At 44.1% G+C, this 18,565-nt stretch overlaps 1 protein-coding gene across 1 annotated transcript in view; it reads right to left on the bottom strand.

The window, feature by feature from the left end:
- CCDC124 (coiled-coil domain containing 124) overlaps window positions 1-17,745 on the bottom strand; it is a 32,645-nt gene extending 14,900 nt beyond the window's left edge. Inside the window, exons 1-2 of the mRNA XM_069105368.1 lie at window positions 17,659-17,745; window positions 9,649-9,820 (exon numbers count right to left, since the gene is read on the bottom strand). Coding sequence (XP_068961469.1) covers window positions 9,649-9,807 — 159 coding nt within the window. The 5' untranslated portion in view covers window positions 9,808-9,820; window positions 17,659-17,745. The remainder of the gene's footprint in view (window positions 1-9,648; window positions 9,821-17,658) is intronic.
- Between the last annotated feature and the right edge of the window lie 820 nt (window positions 17,746-18,565).

The following is an 18,565-nucleotide window of genomic DNA, read 5'->3' as shown; positions in this document are numbered from 1 at the left end:
GAGAGAGAGAGAGAGAGAGAGAGAGAGAGAGAGAGAGAGAGAGAGAGGTCTGTGTTTTCTAACCAAGTTACTCTATTCAGAAGCAGAAGACAGTAAGTTTACAAAATTGCCTATTTCCACGCAAACCCTCCAATTCCTCCAACCTCCTCTTCTCATCCCAAAGTTAAAGGCACATTTGTTGGAGTGCTTTCTTGGGGAAGATGTGTGTGAGTGGGAACAGCTGCCTGGCATGACTGTACCATGTGTGTGCCTAATTTTTTCAGATGGTCACAGATACTTGGCTGGTCTTACCAGTTTATGGGTTACTGGAACCCAAGTCCCAAGCCCCAGAAAGGCCCTGTGTCTCAGGTATTTATTTTGGTCTATGGTTGCAGCCACAATTGCATGGCAGGTTTCTTGCTGGGAGACAGGAAATAAATATACAAATACTGAAGATCAAATGCAGTAAATCAGAGCTATTTGCTGCTAACTCAATGTGTGACCTTGGACAATTCAACAGTCAGCACTGATGGTTAAGTCAATGACAGACCCAGGACTCTATTATAAGCAAGCCCTTGGTTCCTTCTTCTGAAAAGGGATGTTCAGATCCAATCAGGAAATGAAGGTGGAAAGGGCTTTATAAACTGTATCATGCTATATAGATGAAGGAGTTTTATTTTCATTATATACTTCAAATCAGGAGCTCTTAACCTCTTTTGTGTCATGGACCTCTTGCAGCAAAATCTGAGGCTTATAGACCTCTTTTTTCAGATTATTTTTAAAAGCATGGAATAAAATATATAGGATTATAAAGGAAACCAAATACACTGAAATATGGTTACCAGAATATTAAAAAAAAAAAAAAACCTGAAACAAACAACATAGATTCATGAAGTGGGCCCAGATTAAGAACCTCTGTTTTTAGAGATTGTAGAAAATTTTTCATTCCCACCCAAAAACAGAATTTTAGGCCAAAGACAGAAGAATAATGGGCTTACCCAGAGTGGTCATTTAGATGCTCTTAAGAATCCTCACAAAACTGTAAGATGTTGAAACATTGTGAAGCTAGGCAATTAAGACAGATTTGTAACTGAGTTCCTCAGCCTACCAACAAAACTAACATAGCAAGGTTAAAAAAAAGAAAGGTAAAGAGATAAGAGTATTCAAAGATCTGGGAACAAGGTTCCCACAGGGTAGGATAAGAAGGTAAAAGGGAGGTAGAAAAGGGGCTGAAATAATCAACATCTGCTTTTGCCACCTTGCCTTCTTTCAGAGCTGGAAGGGACCTGGGAGTTCATCATGTTGCTTGATGCAGAAATCCACAATTATAAGCTGAGAGCTGGGTGAGACCCTAAAGCACCTGGGAAAGTACCATGAAGGACCTGAGGTAAAGCCCTAACTCTGTCTCTAATGGTGATGAGAGCCCACTGCCCTGGATGTTAGTCCCCTCCCCTCATGGACAGAATGAAGGGACTGGACCAGATGCTCTTAAGGCTCCTAGCAATCAACGCATCTCTAAACCCTTGGCTGGCTCACCAAGAAAAGGCATCAAGGCCCAAGGTCACATAGATGACAAATCATACAGACGGGATTTGAAGGAGTTGCATCTGATTCCCAATACAGGGCTTGTTGCCCACCAAGTGGCCAGCTAGCTTCTTCTGCCTGACTAGCAGCAAACTCTCCCTTCCATGATTCAACAGCTCTGGCTGGTAGGAAGTGTTAGGAGGGACCTTAGAGATCCCATAATCAGGAAGGAATGAAGGTATCCTCTCCATATCCAAAAGCACATAAGCAGCCACCCTGTGTTTCTCAACTGCATAGGCTCCTATTCGCAGGCCAGTCTCATTTCATCATCCTCTGGAAGGTCCAAGGACTTTTAGAGGAAAGAAATAACAAAATATTCAGGCCAAGTAAGAGCTGCTCAGACCCCTAGCCACTCCCCTGTCAAGGGGAAAAAACAGGGTTAGGGGGACACCAACTGGGCTCTGTAGCTTCTAGAACAGGGGCAGGTGGGGCGAAGTCCTCCCCCTGGCCCGGTCATTCTGTATGCTTGGATGCCCCAGCACGCCTGCGCACACAGCTTTGTCCTTGCCCAGTGACTGGGGCACTGACTCATTAACATTCCTGAAGCTCGGCTGCCTCTGCCTCTCCTCCTTCCTTTCCCTCCCTTATGGGCCTCTGGCCAGAGCCAGGCTGCTCCATCACACTCAACCTCTAAGAGAGACCCTCTCCTCTCCCAGTCTCCTGTGGGAAGGGAAGTGAAGGAAAAGAAGGCTCCAAGGCTCTGGGCAGAATGCAGAGATTTCACACCATTGTGGGAAAGGGAATGCAGCCTATAATCTGGCTTGATCTGGGAGTCAGGGAGATCTACAATCTAGTCCTGTTTCTGCCAATTACTGTATGGCCATATTGTGTATGGCCTTGGGCAAATAATTTTACCCTTGAGACTACTCTTCCTCATCCGTGAAACAGGAATATTCACACTTGGCTAGGCACACATGCCAAGGAGGTCAGCATCAAAGAGAAGGGCTCCACATATACCACAGCACTGCTTGTGGTGACAAAGAAGTAGAGACAAGGTAAATGCCCATTAATTGGGGGATGGCTAACAGAATGCAGCACACGGCTGTCGTGAAAGATCCCTGGGCTGGAAGAATATGAAGAATACAGAGAAGCATCAAGAGCCAGGAACTGACACAGTGAAGTCAGCAGAGGTGAGAAAACAATCTATGTGGTGCTGACAACAAGTTACACTGGAAAACCCAACGACCACAAAGCAACCCAAACAGAATGTCACAAAACGACCAAGAACATGCTTGGCCCCCAAAATGGGCCATGAGCAGACCCAACCCTCGCCCTCCTTGGCACAGACAAGCCAGATTATTTTCAGTTTTGCTGACATTTTTTTCCTCCTTCCTCTTAAAAAAAAAAAATCTTAATTGGGGGTGGCTCTCTGAGAGAAGGGGGAGGGAAACAGGGAGACTGTCAGACAACATTAAAACAAAGAGACTTCTATGAGGGTTTAGCTTTGGAAATACATGAGCTATGATATTGTTGCATCCCATTCCCAGTGACCCGCTGCTGCAGCATCCGCACCAGGGCAGGACTCCTATACAGAGAGCTTTGCCATCTCTTAACTACCAGCAAGTGGCCTACAGGAAATGCCTGACTGGAGACTGGAGGTGGGGGGGGTTATGTGGTGACAGCTAACAGATGGCTAGCCAGCAGGCCACACTGGTACCGGAGAGAAGTAAAGGCCCAAGAGGGAGGGACGAGCCTCTTGGGGAAACCTTCCCCGATGAGTCAGTCACTTGTTAGCCTTCTTTTCCTCAAATCACCTTGAATTTATATATTAACAAGTCTGAGAGAGAGCGCTGGCATAGCGCTTAGTGTGTGTTCTCTAAGTCTAAAGCCTCAAAACAGCCTGGGGAAGGGGGTGGAATTATTCTCTCCATTTAACTGAGCCTGAGGAAGGTTCAGTGACTTGGTCAAGGTCACACAATTGGGGGTGGGGTGGGGTGGTTTGAACTCAACTCTTTTTGCCTGGAAGTCCACTACAAATAGTCACTATTTATCTTTATATATGTTGCATCTCCCAAGTAAACCGTGTGCTCCTTCAGGGCAGAACTGTTTGCCTTTATTTTATGCCCCTGATGCCCAGGCCAGGGCCTTGCAAAGACCTGGTGTTTAATAAATGTTGGCTGCAATGAAGCAATGATTCCAATAAAGGCACAGATGGCAGACTTGATTGAGTCTGCGGATGACATGAAAGGCGATGGAAAAGCTGGCAGACTGGATGACAGAATCTTAAAAAGATCTTAGGCTAAGAAATGAATAAGACTGCATTTACCCCATTAAATGTCAAGCCTTACATTTGGGTTAAAAAAACTGACTTCACTGATACAAGATGGGGGCGAGTCAGCAGTCTGCGAAAGATCTGGGGGTTTGGGTGGCCTTGAGCGCAGCCTCCGCCAGCAGTGGAATGTGACAGCCTTTAGGTGATCTGACACTCTCTTCCAGGGAGAAGGAAGACAATGTCACTATCCTTTAGCCCTGGTTTGACTCTGCTCATTTTAGGAAGGGCAGTGATAAGCTAGACAACATGGTGAAGGGTGACATGATGATCAGGTGACTATTTAGTTTGAACAAGAGAAGGGGGGTTGGGGTGGGGAATGAGAGCTATCCAAAAGTAGAATGGCTACCTTGGGAAGTAGTGCACTGCCCCTCACTGGAGCTCCTCAAGCTAAGGTTGAATGACCACCCGATGACCAGCTATGTCGTGGAGAGAATATTTTACAGCTGAGAGCTGGACTAGACAGTCAATGAGATCTCCTCCCACTTGGAAATTCAGGGATTCTGTGAACTGAGTAAAAGGCTTCCAGGATGGAGGGTAGGTCCTCTTTGGAGAGCATGTGGTAGAGAGACACTATTTTGCAATGATGGAAGGAAGGCCAGCACCAACGACATCACAGATACAGGAAAGTATCAACTACTGAGCCAATCTCACCTTCCCCAACCCTCCTCTCCAAGAGACCATAGACTGCCTCCCTCCAGGGAGGGCAAATAGGATTGAACAGAAGGGGATGAGTCTCAAAATCATACCATACAATGTTTGGTTGAAGGAACCAGGGATGGCTGACCCTGAATAAGAGATGATGGTTGGGGAAGAAGGAGTTTCTTAATTATGAGAAATTTCCTCCCCAGATTCTCGGTCCTGGAAGACACCTATCCTCAAATGTACAAAGAACTCTTATAATTCAAAAAGGGTAGATTTGGGCATGTGGCCCTAAAACTAGGGCAAAACTAGGACCTATTAGGGGAGATGGACCAAAGTCACATAAATTTCTGTTCAATATAAGAAAAAATTTCCTAACAAATAAAACTGTCCAAAAGTGAGGAGTTCTTACATGAAAGTCCCTTCAGTACTATCATCCTATGTTCTGTTTTCTGTATGTTCCCATATAACTGACAATCTTACATGTAGAATGTACAAATTGGGTGGAATAGAAATCAAGACTGGCTAGCAAGTGAATTCCCTAGCATTGGCAGTATTCAAGCAAGAGCTCACCTGGATGATCTAAGGTCCCTTCCAAGATCAGAGTTCTAGGGTTTTAGACCCTGGCAGAACTCTTGGCCCTTGAGGGCAGTCAATAATACAGCAACACTCAAGACACAATGACTCCTGCCCTAGGGGTTCTTAACTTGGGGGATCAGTGGACAGATTTCAGGGGGAAAAATGACTTTTTTATTTTCACTAACTTTGATTCTATGTATTTTACTTTATACATTCAAAAACCGTCTTCTGAGGGGGGTCCATAGCATAGACAAAGCCACCAAAGTGGGGTCCATGATACAAGACAGTTAAGGATCCCTGCCCTAAATGTAGTCATGTTTTCTTAAGAACATACTCTTTTGGGGAAATCAGAATGTCTCTGCCCTCCTATTTGATTCCACTTAGAATATCTAGAAATTGGAGGCCAGGAATTCTGGCCTTGTTTCTAAATCAACACATTTATGAGGAGATCCTGGAGAGGTCAGAAACCAGAGGCTCTCAGCTTCCAGTTCTGGATAAGGGTCATCTAGTCATCACCACCACCTCTTCCACCACCACCACCACCACCAGCTTCATAATCCAGTGGTCAAAGATACTTCTAGAGTATGCTCCTTCATGAACAATGGCAGAATCATGACATCTTCAGCAGGGTGACCTGAAGTTTAGGAGGCAGCAAGGCAGTTGTGATCTGAAGAAAGCTTCCAGAGAATAACAAGTTTCTTTCCTTTCTTTAAAATTAAGTGCCTCGGGGCGGCCAGGTGGCTCAGCGAGTAAGAGTACTGGCTCCAGTGTTGGGATGACCTGGATCAAATCCGGGCTCAGATACTCAGCACCATACCCAGAAATAACTGGCCATGTAACCTTGAGCAAGTTACTTAACCCCAATTGCTTAGGGGCGGCCAGGTGGCTCAGCAAGTAAGAGTACTGGCTCCAGTGTTGGGATGACCTGGATCAAATCCAGGCTCAGATACTAAGCACCACACCCAGAAATAACTGGCCATAATAACTTGAGCAAGTTACTTAACCCGGATGGCTATAAAAAAAATAAAATTAAGTGCCTGGAGCAAAGGGAAAGCCTGAGGTATGTTTAGGGAAGAATCAGTTGTCTCTTTGAGTTGAAGCATTAGGTGCCTAAAGTGGGCCAGGGGTGGATGGGTACAGACAGAGTAGAGATAAGTGGCTGATACCAGAGCCTGGAGGGACCAGACATTTCCGTGTGCAATGGTGGAGCCTTTTCAAACAGAACAGAATGGGATTAGAGGCACATTAGTAAGATTTGACTTTGGTAGCTTTAGCAAAAGTGACTGGATGGGAAAGACTGGACAAAGAGTGACCAGTTCCAGAAGGTGAACCAACAGTCCAGGTAAGGTAAATGGAGTCTGGTCTCACAATTATCTTTCTCTCTCCCCTCTGATCCAAAAGACTGTCCTAGAACGGGGGCTTGTCCATTTATTTATTTCTTTGTTTGTTTATTTATCTATCATTTGACTCCTTTGGCAGCCTGGTGTAATCTATGGACCTCCTTTCAGAAAAATGTTCTTAAATGCATAAAACAAAACACATGGGATTATAAAAGAAACCAACTGTATCGTTATGCATTTATTGAAAGGCCAAAAAGAGTTCACGGACCTCAGGCTATAGACCCCGCAGCTACGATCATCTTCCCAATGTCCAACTATCTACTCAAAACCCTTTGGTGGCTATTACCTATGGAAGATGTGTAAACTCCTTAGCTTACTACATAAGGTCTGTCATATTCTGAGGTGATCCTTCATTTATAAGATCATAGGCTTTAAAGTTGCAAGAGAACTTAGAGATCACTTGAGTTCAACATGTTCAATTTACAGATAAAGAAAATGAGACCCAGAGAGGGGAAGGGATTTGTTAATGCTCATAGAGATGGCAAGGGATTCAAACTACAGATCTTCTGCCTCTCCCAGCTTTTCACCCATCACTACTCCTTCACCCATTCTACATGCCCATCAAACTGCACTCCTTGGGGTTCACCAAATATTTGGAGCCAGAGGGGCTGTAGAATTCAGCCCTCTAATTTAAGAGACAAGAAAAATGAGGCTCTGAGAGCTAAAGTGTCTTGCTCCAAGTCACACAGAGCCAAGTTTCAAACCCAATAAATGGACATTCTCTGAAACCATCCTGTCTCATCCTACCTCAGTGCTTTGGCTTAGGACACCGCCCCCTCCCCCCCCCCCGGTTGGAATACCTTTTCCCCTAATCTGTCTATACCAAAATTCTATACACCCCTCAAGACTTGGAGAAAATGCCCAGTTGTAGGGAAAGGAATAGTGTGTTCATCGCTGCTCTTACTCTGGAGGCCCTGAAATGAATGTCTGACTTCCTCTGAGAACAAAGCACAGCAGAGAGAGTCTATTCTCACAGAGTCCCTGAGACCTTGGATCAGAGCAATGGCAGGGCTGGAAGGAACCCCAGAACACAATGCTCTCCAGGAAGCTTTCTCAGATCCTAAGGCACAAGCGACCTCTTCCTCCTCTGAACCCTGACAACACTACCCACCTCTTTGCTGCTCTCATATCTAACTCTGGATTATAGTAGAGACCATCCTATATATTTCTCTCTTATTTTCTTTGCTAGATTGTGAGCTCCCAGCACCCAGCTAAAGACTAACAACTCTCTAACAGCCCTTCAGGCTCTGATAGCCTGTGTTCCTGTTTTAAGGGCCCATCTAGATTGGATGTTCTATGAATATAAAAACAGAACATAGACTATAATGTAAAAATGTAATAAAAGGGGTTTAGAACGTTACATTAGTTCAAAGGATGTGCATGTGGCTCTCCCAGGAAATCAGACATTCATTTGGGGACTTTTAGAATGAGAGCTGAAATGAGTGCCAAATAAACAGTAATGTCTCGGTGACAGAAATCAGTCCATTAACTTTCCCGGTGTCGCCTCTAGGCATTAACTTCCCAATCTCCAGGACTTCATCCTTATTATGGGCCGTTTGTCTCCTAATGCACAAGTTAGGCCCACCCGCCTGCACTGTGCTAAGCTCCACCGAACCCTAAAATGATTTCCCTGAAATGGGGAAGTGCCAGCCAGGCCGGTGCATCAATGTCAATGTCATGTGGGCCAATGTCACATGTCAGAGGAGAAAGGAGAATTGGTGGCAGCTTCCTTTCCCCACAGGCACCCACAACAGGCAAGCACAGGGCCAAGTAGAGGACCTCTATCAGGTCTCTCCTGCCACCTTCTGGCCAAAGTAAGCAACTGTCTGAGAGAAAACAAAGTCAAAGGGGAGAGACTTGGGGAAGATGTGTATTTGAAAAGATGTCCCCATTGACAAAAGATTAGATTTGTCTTATTTGGTCACAAAGGACAGAACACTAGGAATAATGGGTAGATTTTGGGTCAATGCCAGAAAGACCATCCCGTTATCCCAAAATATCCCAGTTAGCCTCAGGATGGAGACAGTTCCCCATCACTCAGAGGTATTCAAGGGGAGACTAGCTGACCAATTGGTCTCAACTCTACCACAGACTTGGGAAGAGGGGGATGTATGTGAATGATTTTGCATGAGCTGAATCTGGGCCTCAGTTTCCCCCCTCTGGATGGTCTATGAATATAAAATTTTGAAATTCAACAAATTTGAAAAAATATTTAAGAGTCTACTATGGGCAAAAAGCATTGCACTCTGGGGAGTTCTTGCCTTCAAGAAGCTCACATTCTACTCAGGGTGTGATGGCTGTACTAGATTCTAAGGGCCTTCCAACTCCAGTAATCTATGTTTTTTATGATATAAGGTCTATTTCTGATATTCCATGTTCTGAGATCTCTCTCTTATACAACACTTACATGTCTGTGTTACATACATATTATATATCACACATACACACAAGATACAATAAGTGAAAGTACAATAAGCAGGTTAAAATGTTGTCAGTACAGTGAGAAAGGTCACTTTACAATGAAAGAGATCAAGGAAGACACCAGGGAGGAGTCACCCAAGTCAGATTTTATCTTTCTTGGGCTATCTATCCTTTCATCCCAGCTAGAAACTCCTGGTTTCAGGAAACTTTCTAATGAGTTTTTTATGGCCTTACAGTAATGTTTCAATGAGTATTGACGATGATCACACTTTTGATGGTTGGAGAATAGATGAAAGGAGCAAATCTCTTCTATGGCAAACAAGGCCAATTTCAAGAGTTTGCAGTTGAGGCAGTATCAGACCTGAAGCACAGATCCTACCTACAATGTTCTCAGAAAGTAGCCGTCCAGCTTCTTCTCGAATACCCCTGATTACAGGGATTTCATTCACTCTGGGGGCAGCTCATGGCACTTCTGGACAGCTCCAGTTAGAATAGTCTTCCTTATATCTAACAGCAATCTGCCTCTCAGTAATTCCCTCTCCTTTTTCCAGTTTGCCCCACAGGGCCCAAAGCAAAGAACTCTACTCCCCCCATCCCAAGAGCGGCATTCAGAAATGTCATCACTGATCACATCTGTCCTATATTTTCTCTTCATCAGGCTAAACGTCCCCAAATCTTCAACCCAAATCTGACTATGGATGGGAGGGGCCTTGGGGAAGATAACACCAGAAAGTACAAGGCACGAATAGGGCCATTCTCTGCTCCATCACAGACCTTCCTCTGCTCCTTCCTCATGACGTGTTTGTCATCATCCTTCCAGTAGGCATCCTCCAGTTCCTGCTGCCGCTTGGCATCAGCTGCTGCTTTGGCCTCGGCCTTCCTTGCTCGAGCAGCAGCCGACTTGGTGTTCTCGCCCTGGAACTTCTTGGGCATCCCTCAGCATGGGCTTCAGGAAAAGAAGAACAAAGGTCAGGGTTTAGTAGAAGCTCCAGGGCTGTGTGTCCCCTTCAGTGCTCACTGACTAAACAACCAGCACAGATACCCACAGCACAGCTTAAGGAGGAAGATATCATAGCCCCCTATCATTGGCAAAGTGCGGGAATGGGCCCAGAGGCCTTCTATGCTACCTCTCAGCACTGATATCCTATGTCCTAAAGACCCTTCCAAAACTATGAATGGTACTGTGCTAAAAGCTGCCATACAGTACACAGGTAGATGATGGGGGGACAGGGTTGCTTAGGGAAGGTTTCCTGGATGAGGCGGGGGTGGTGGTGGTGGTGTCCAGTTAGCTCACAGGAACGACTCTGCCAAGGTCCTAAGGAGCTTCTTTCCAACCTACCTGAGTTGACTTTAAAATTGTTTTGTGTGTGGGTGAAATGAGACCTATTATAGGCTGAAATGGCAATCTATTAGTCAACCTTTCTCCACCTGGCTCCCGTCACACCTGCCAGATTCCTGGGGAGAAACTGGCCAACCAACTATCCTGTTCCCACAGCTTTTCAAACAGATCTCGAAATGTGGGTATAGTTTTGCTATTTAAAATAAAAATCAAATATGTTAAAATTCCAATCATCCTTGACCCTCACTGAATGAGGGACTAGAAACCTGAGACTTTCAGATAAGGTTTACCTCATATAAGCATCAGCTAAAAATTTCTAAATTCTTCTGGATGAAAATCAATAAGAAATTGATTATATACATATATCTGTCTTCTTTAGCAGTATAAAGAACAGAATCAAATATGTTGATCATTTAGGGTCATCATTATAAACATCAAGGGTATAATTGAAAGAACTCTGAATTGGGGAGTGAGGAGATCTGGGTTCTGAAGGCCTGGCCTAGAATCTGGAAGGGATCTCAGAGGTTTACTTAGTTCGACCTCCTCATTTTATGAGGAAACTGAGATGCCAGAGACTGCATGTATATTCTTTATGCAGGATCAAAAAAGGGTGGAAGGAAACTAAGAAAAGCAATGAGAGGGCAAGATATGGAAAAAAGAGCCAACTAAGACGAACTTCTCTCCACTTCCACACTAGGGCCAAGGGCTTTAACTGCTGCATCTCCTTCCCTACAGCTACTGGGGAAACTTAAGGAAAGCATTTGCAACTGATCAAACAAGCAGTGGCAAAATAATTGTGAATAATGAACCTTTATAACTGACAGACATGGAAATGTTTACAAGGCCCAATGACTTGGGCAGGGACAGTAAGCATATCCCCCTACCATGGGAAGAAGCAGTGCCAACATGCCACATGCCACATGACTTGCAGTTTAGAAAATATCAAGCAGAAGGCCAGAGGTAGATTTGTTCTACCTTCTTAATAACCAAATCCCCCAACTTCTCCCTGGGGCAACTAGAGAAGATGCCCTTCTGAAGGACTCCAGGGTGGCCCAGCAGAGGTGAGGGGGCTTCCAGCTGCATGCAGTCACCAAGGCAGAATGAAACAGCTCCAGGACTCTCCAGGGAAAGGAACAGTACTTGCAGCTTCCGGAGTCTGAGAAATCACAGCCCTTCCCCTGGTCTGGGAAGGTGTCTCTCTCCTGTCTCCAGGGAGTTAGTCATGGACAAGACTGTCATGCCTGTCCCCTGCCTGGTAGCCTAGCAGTGATCTCCCACATGGAACCCGGCAGATGTTTCTTTCTTAGCTCAATTTCATTTCAAGTGTCCAGATATCACTATGCTCTAGACATGACAGAGAAGCCCTTTGCTACAATGAGGAGAAAGACTTCAACCACGGTTTTGTTGGTTTACACAAGGTGGGATGCTATATTGCATTTTCAATACAATATTTATTAAGCACCTACTATAAGCAAGGTGGCACCATGCTTTACAACCAGATATAAAGATAATCAAAGAGTGGATGGGGGAAAGAAAAGGAGAAGTAAACAAATGGCTGATACAAAGGAGAGTGAGATATGTAAAATGGAGAGGGCTGAGCAAAGGGAACAGTGATGAACTCCTAGGTTATTGAATATTCCACAGGAGAGGAATTGTGTATTTACCTAGGCTGAGCATCAGATATTTCTGTACATCAAATGCCCTCTGCTGGACTGAGTTCTCAAAGGCAGGGGACAGCGTTTAAGGAATTCAACCAACACTTTTAAATGTCTCCTAAGTACCTGCTATTGGGGACACAGACACAGGATCAAAAGCTCTGCCCACAAGTGCCCCATTATGCTGGCACTTCCTTCAGCCTAAATCCTTTGCTTTGCACACAGCTGGCCCTTATCATGCCAGACTTTTTTTTTTTAAGTCTATTATCAGAACAAGGGACATGAAAGTCCCTTCTTTAGACTCCATTTTCTCCACTACTCCAAAACTGAGGTATTGTGTCCTGTTCTGTGAAGTCCACTTTAAAGGGGGCATTTATCAGCTGGATCCACACGCAAAAATGTGCAGCCAGAGTGGGGAAGCAACCAGGTCATGTCCCAATAGGGGTAGTTGAAAGAAATGGGGATGTTTTGCTTGAGAAGATTGATGGGGCAGAAGGTGGAGCTAATTTCCCATCTTCACATATTTAAAGGGTTATTATTTGGTAAAAAGTGTGGCCTCAGATGGCTAAAACAGGGCCAAATGAGGGAGGAAGATTTCGGTTCAAGAGAAGAGCATCTAGCCCTCAAAGCCGTCCAATCACGGCAGGCTGTGCAGGGGGACAGTCAAGAGTAGGTCACACTGGTCACCACTGGCAGGGGATGCTTTGAGGTAGTCCCTGACATTCACACAGTTCTTTAAAGAGTTCTCTACTCTGTTACTTCATCCCGCCGTCCTAACGGCCTTGGGAGGGGCAGACATTTTTACCCCCGCCCTATGAACTGCTGTAGTTGATATAATGGAGTCAATGGCCAGGGCTGGCAGCTGGGTCTTTTGCATCGGATCTTCCAGCTCTGAAATTCTATGATTTCATAAGAGGCTAAGAATCTAGGAGAAGAGTGGCACTGCCCTTCTGATGCTCACATGCTAGGAAAGCATCCATGTAAGACCTCCTCCAATGCCTCAGCATGGACCTGGGAGGGGACCAAGGCTCTCACGCTGGAAGGGCTTTGAATGATAGGTCCAGACCATGTGATCAGCCTGCTACACAAGCATCGATCTAGCTAAATGTTAAGAAGTTCACCATTACTGGGCTGGCTACCAAATGACAAACTTTTCAGCCACAAAAGCCACATCTGAACTACTAAGGTATAGAGGGGTTGTACCTGGATCAGCGGAAGGAAAATCCACAATGCTGAAATGATGGATCACTGAGAAGTACAGACAGGGGACCATTTAGCACATGCCAACAGTTAGTTTGACTTGATGGGCCATTACTCCATTAATTACCCCACCTTGGTGGCACAGAGGATAGAACACTAGACCTGGAATAAGGAAGTCCTGAGTTCAAATTTGGCCTCAGACACTTACTAGCTATGTGACCCTGGGCCAGTCACTTAACCTGTTTGCCTCAGTTTCTTCTATTATAAAATTGGGATAATAACAGCACCTACCTCCCAGTGTTATTGTGAAGATAAAATGAAAAAAAATATTTGTAAAATGTTTAGCACATTGTCTGGCCCATAGTGAGTGCTATATAAATGCTGTTATTTGGCTGTAATTCTGCCTGAAGATGCTGTGGTCTAAGAAGTCTAAGAATGAGAAATGACATGATCAGAGGCCATGGGAAGGTTCCCTAACCTCTCTCCTAAGTGCTGCTTCTGCATTTCCAACTAGCTCAAATCCATCTTTTCCAAAACCCAACATACATGTTGCCCAGCAAACCTATTCCTCCTCTAAGGTTTTCCAATTTCTATTAATGGCATCATCATCCTCTCTGACAGGGAAATGTCTGCCTGACTCTCCTATATCTTCAAATCCAATAAACTGCCAAATGCTGGGGATTCTACCTTCAAAATGAATCTTGTCCCCTTCTTTCCATCTCTGGCTCTTACCTGTATTTTTTTAAGTAAATTTTATTTTAGATTCCACAACCAAGTACAAGTATACAACTACATAAACAAGAAGAAAAGAGCATAAAGAATGAACAAAAAGCCAAAATTGTGCACCTGCCGAAAGTTTCTTGACTTTCTGATTGCTAACAAGTGAGCATTGACTCTCACAAGGAGTAGTCAATTACTGGCTGTTTCCATGAAGCCTCATGAACAGAATTCTTTACTATTGACTGGGCAGGGATTTGTGACTGTTATTGTCTTTGCCTAGATACCTAGCCTTCAGGTATGCTGTCCTTTGGGTTCTGTGTTCTTCACTTCACTTCCCAACCCGTTTCCCTGCTCCACTCTACCCTGCCTAGGTTGCCAGGCCAGCTGAGGTCATGCATAGGAAGGAGCACTGCTATCAGGGGCAGAAGCCCTGGCTCTAAGACCTTCCCCCCTCAAAAAAACAAAAAAGTAACTTGCCAAATAACTACTCCCAGCGAGTAGGTGTCTAAGACCACATCTGAACTCCAATGTTCCTGACTCCTGGCCCAGCACTCTGTGCACCACAGAACCACCAGCAGCTGGAAAGACTTATAAATTGAGGCAGACTGAAATACATTGACTCACATGTGGTGATCAGGCCTGACCACATAGAAAAGATGAGAAGTCCGCCCGACTGCCGCCCTTCTTCCCTGGCTGGGGAGCAGTGAAGGTGCAAATTTACTGCCACTCTTACTATAATGAAGGGCCCTGGGAGCTGAGGTGGGGTGACGGGGAGCACATTCAGAAAAGAAGGTGCACAAAAAACCAAAGACATGAATAAACATTTAAAACTGGGGGAAAAAATGAAAGGGTTCTGTGATCCTCTGACTAGCTGACCCCTGGGTCTTTCCAGCTCCAAATCCTCCAATTCCATGATACTACTTTCGACCTGATCACCACCAAGAAATTGGGAAGGCTAAAAAAAAAAAAAACATTCCAGAGGGGTTTAAATTCATGGAGGGAGACTCCAACAGAAATTAAGGAGAACACTGAGAGAGGGTCAGAATAGCCCGGTTCTAGCTGGTAAGTCCTAGGTATGTATCATACAAGCTCTGTGACCCTGAGTCTCTAGTTGGTGATCTTAGTTTCCTCATTGGTCAATGGTTCAATACTTTAAGTTCAGTCATTTCTATCTAATGATAAAAACAACTTTGAAAAACTTTAGAAATCTGATCAATGCAATGATAAACTCTTAAGTCCAAAAGAATGAAGATAAAACAAACATGCCCCTCACCTCCTGACAGAGACATGATTAATTTAAAATGAACATGTCCCATGTTAAAATGGGACATGTTTTCAGACAAGGCTAACAGGGGAATGAAGGATTTTGGGAAAAAAATTGCTCAGTGGGTGTGGGGAGCTGTGGGAGAGGCAGATTAACTAAAACCAAAAAACAATAAAACTTCTTGTTACTTGGAAAATAAAGAGAATGTTCTAATGCACTCAGAAGGGCATGCCTGATGAAAACACAGTTAGGCAGGCTTCCGTCACTTCTGATGGGAAGGGTCTGCACTGTGGTGCTAGCAATGTGAGCAGAGCAGAGGCTCTCAGAAGATGCACTGCAGTCAGTATATCTGGTGTTTTTCTAGGTATGTGGCAAAATTCTGTTATGTTATAGCAGATAAAACATTTGATTCACAAAATAAACAAAACTTACATATTAGACATATGCTGTAACCCCTAAACACATCAGACCATGAACTTGCAAAGAACAAAAATGGCTGCTTTTATTGAAGGGAAAATGTGCATCAATGAGTTTCCCAACTGGCCCAGGGTGCTGCCAATCTAAACAGTCAGTGTTTGGAGATTCCTTGTGGCAAATAAGACTGTGCTGAAAACAAAAATGTCTGAGATCCACTCAAGTAGAAAGGAGCTGGATGTCAGAGATGTGGTGGAGAAAGGAAGGATAAAATGTTGATTTTAATTAAAAAAAAAAAAGAATTATGTGATTTCAGCATTGTGGGCAGGCAGTCATACCACTGGCAGAGGTCAGAGCCCTTCGTTCTCTAAGCAGACGTGTGCAATGCTCTGGTGACGAGTAGCCAAGCCCAGCTCAGCCAGTCTTAGGGGCTCTTCAGCAGCCCTGGACTCATTTTCAGATGGGAATGGCCTGCTAGAAATTGTGCTCCTCTGGCACAGCTTTGGAGAACCCAATGACAATCTGTCAAAAGGGAAGATTAATCCCAGCCCTACCTTCCTCCCTGGACTGATTTGAGGATCAGATGAAATAATGGATGGGAAAGCACCATTTTGAGGTGTAAATCATCATGTAAATGTGAGATCGGTGTTCACTTTGCTGTGTACCCAGAACTTTTGAGAACCTAGAATCTTTGAGGTCAACCTCACAAAAGGAGACTATCAAACCCTGATAAAAAAAAATGTAGTCCAGGGTCTCAATGCAACATTCTTTAAAGCCCCGTGGCTTCGATAATCAAGCTGAGACATGAGAGATTCACGTGAAGACATATGGAGTGACGCAGACGTAAGTCAACAGAAGCAGGAAAACAACATAAAAGACAACACAACAACCACATAAATAGAAAGAATGTCCCACCATTATGAGGAAATTGAGGGAATTAAGGGGATTAGGACAAGCGGTTAATCGTGGGAACGAAGTAAACCATGCTGACTCCATCGTGTGACTCAATTCTGGAGCTAGCTCAGTTCCCTTTCTATTCAATAATGGGTCTAGTTCAACTTCTGTCTTGTGAGGAAACTTTATTCCATTGTGGGAGTTGGGAGAAACCTTATTGTATTGTTTGAATCTGGATCCCCCCTACCTGCTGCTTAACCTCACAATCGTACATCTCAAGAAACCTATGTCTTATCTAAAAGCTGGTCCTGTACTGATCAATCTTGTTTCCAGATTTCTTTGACTGTTCATAGACACTTGGGTGCAACAGGGCACTTCCTTCTCTGAATTCAGGGAATTGCACCTGTTTACTCTACCCCTCTCAACCTGTAAAGTTCCTAATCTTTCCTCCAATTAGAAATCAGATTACTTACTGCTGTATTGTTTCCTTTTAATTAATTGGTTTTATTTGATAGTTTGTAACATATGAAAGTTTGTCTCCCCCAGTATTTGAGGTCCAGTCCTAAGATGAGGAAGGGGTCCTGGTCCCGATCCACTGGGCAACTGGCATGTTTGAGAGAGCAAAATCTTTGTTTCCTCACTTCATCTTTTACCCACCACCAAGCATCACCAGGGCATGCCACATCAGTGTAAATGTAAAAAATCGATGCAAAAAAATGCTTGACCCACGAAGGGACCTGAGGAAAATGTACTTCCAGCCCCTTTGGATAAAGGTAAGGGCACGTGGGTATGGGATATGACATAACCTATACTGTCAGTAATGGCTGATTTATTTGTTTTGCTGAACTGCTTTTCTTCCTTTATAAAAAATCTTTGTTGGTTAACAGGGCCGCTTTCAGAATGTGGGAACAGAGAGAAATATATTTGAAAATTCAGACATAAGAACAAGAGATAACAATAAAAATAAGACTTAAAATACAAAGAAAATGCATCTTTTCCCTTTTATTAGAGAGGTGGGTAAAGGGGTGGGGAGGAGGGTATTGGGGTGGACAATACTGCATAGGACATCAGCTACAATGATGTCAGGTTCTCCAACCTGTTCCAATTTCCTTTTAAACCCTGGTTATATGGGAAGGTCTGCTGAAGACTGCACGGGGAAGATGGGGAAATGTATATTTAGAAGTGTATGTGATGTGCAAATAAAAGGCTAAAAGACTATACCACTAAAAATAAGCCTAAAAACAAAAAGTTACCATTTTTCCTCCTTTCCTTGTCCCAGATTCCACAGAGCAAAGTACCTGATAGTATGGTAATACGAACAGCCCACTCTAACACTCTTGTATCTGTAAAACAGACCTCCTTTTTCAAAGTCCAAAGTATGCTTTTGGTTGCTTGCAGTGGTGGCCTGGAGGTTCAAAAGGGAAAGAAGCCATGTACTGCCTTATTGTTATTACCCCAAGTGTCCATCAGGAAGCCACAAGAGGCCCCCCACCCTCATGGTAGTGCATTAGCATTGCTCCAGACAAATACATCAATACAGAATCAGGTAAGACCTGTCTGATGGGCAGGACTACATCTCCAAAACAGAGCTCCACCTTTAGGATCATTCAGATCAGTACATCTTAAGTTAAGACAAGGAAGAGGAGTTCCTTAGAATAAGGAGCCTGTTAGAGAAGGAACCTTACTTAGCACTTAGAGGGTTGGCAACAGGAGGGACCCTAGAGAGCATCTAGTCCCAACTCCTCGTCTTACATATGGGGAAAGTGAGGCTCCAAGAGGTCAAATGATCAAAATCACAAGCAAGTTAGTAGCAGAGTCCATATTAAAACCAGTACAGAGGAGATCATGGGCTTTAGAGCTGGAAGGGATTTTAATCAGAAAGTGCCTACTATGTGCCAAGCATTGTGCTAGGGATAGAGACAAAAACAAAGTAATCCAGGCCCTCAGGAGGCTTATATTCTGATAGTGTAGACAGAATATACCAAAATAAGTATATAGAGAACATACAAAATACATGAAAAGTAATTAAGCCCAAAAAGGACGGTGCTATCAGCTCTGGGGATCAGGAGTGGCTTCATATAGAAGGAAGATGGTACTAAAGCTGAGCCTGGAAGGAAACAAGGGGCTCCAGGAACTGGGGGTGGGGTGAAATATTATCCATGGCAACCATAAGAAGGGGAGTCAAATATAATCCAGTTAGAAATG

This window comes from Petaurus breviceps, unplaced genomic scaffold (assembly GCF_028583685.1).
Source record: "Petaurus breviceps papuanus isolate PSGF00001 unplaced genomic scaffold, PetGlider_PUasm1.0 103, whole genome shotgun sequence".
In the NCBI taxonomy this organism is placed as follows: Eukaryota; Metazoa; Chordata; class Mammalia; order Diprotodontia; family Petauridae; genus Petaurus; species Petaurus breviceps.
The sequence above is the reverse complement of the archived record's forward strand: the minus strand, read 5'-3'. Positions and strand labels throughout refer to the sequence as shown.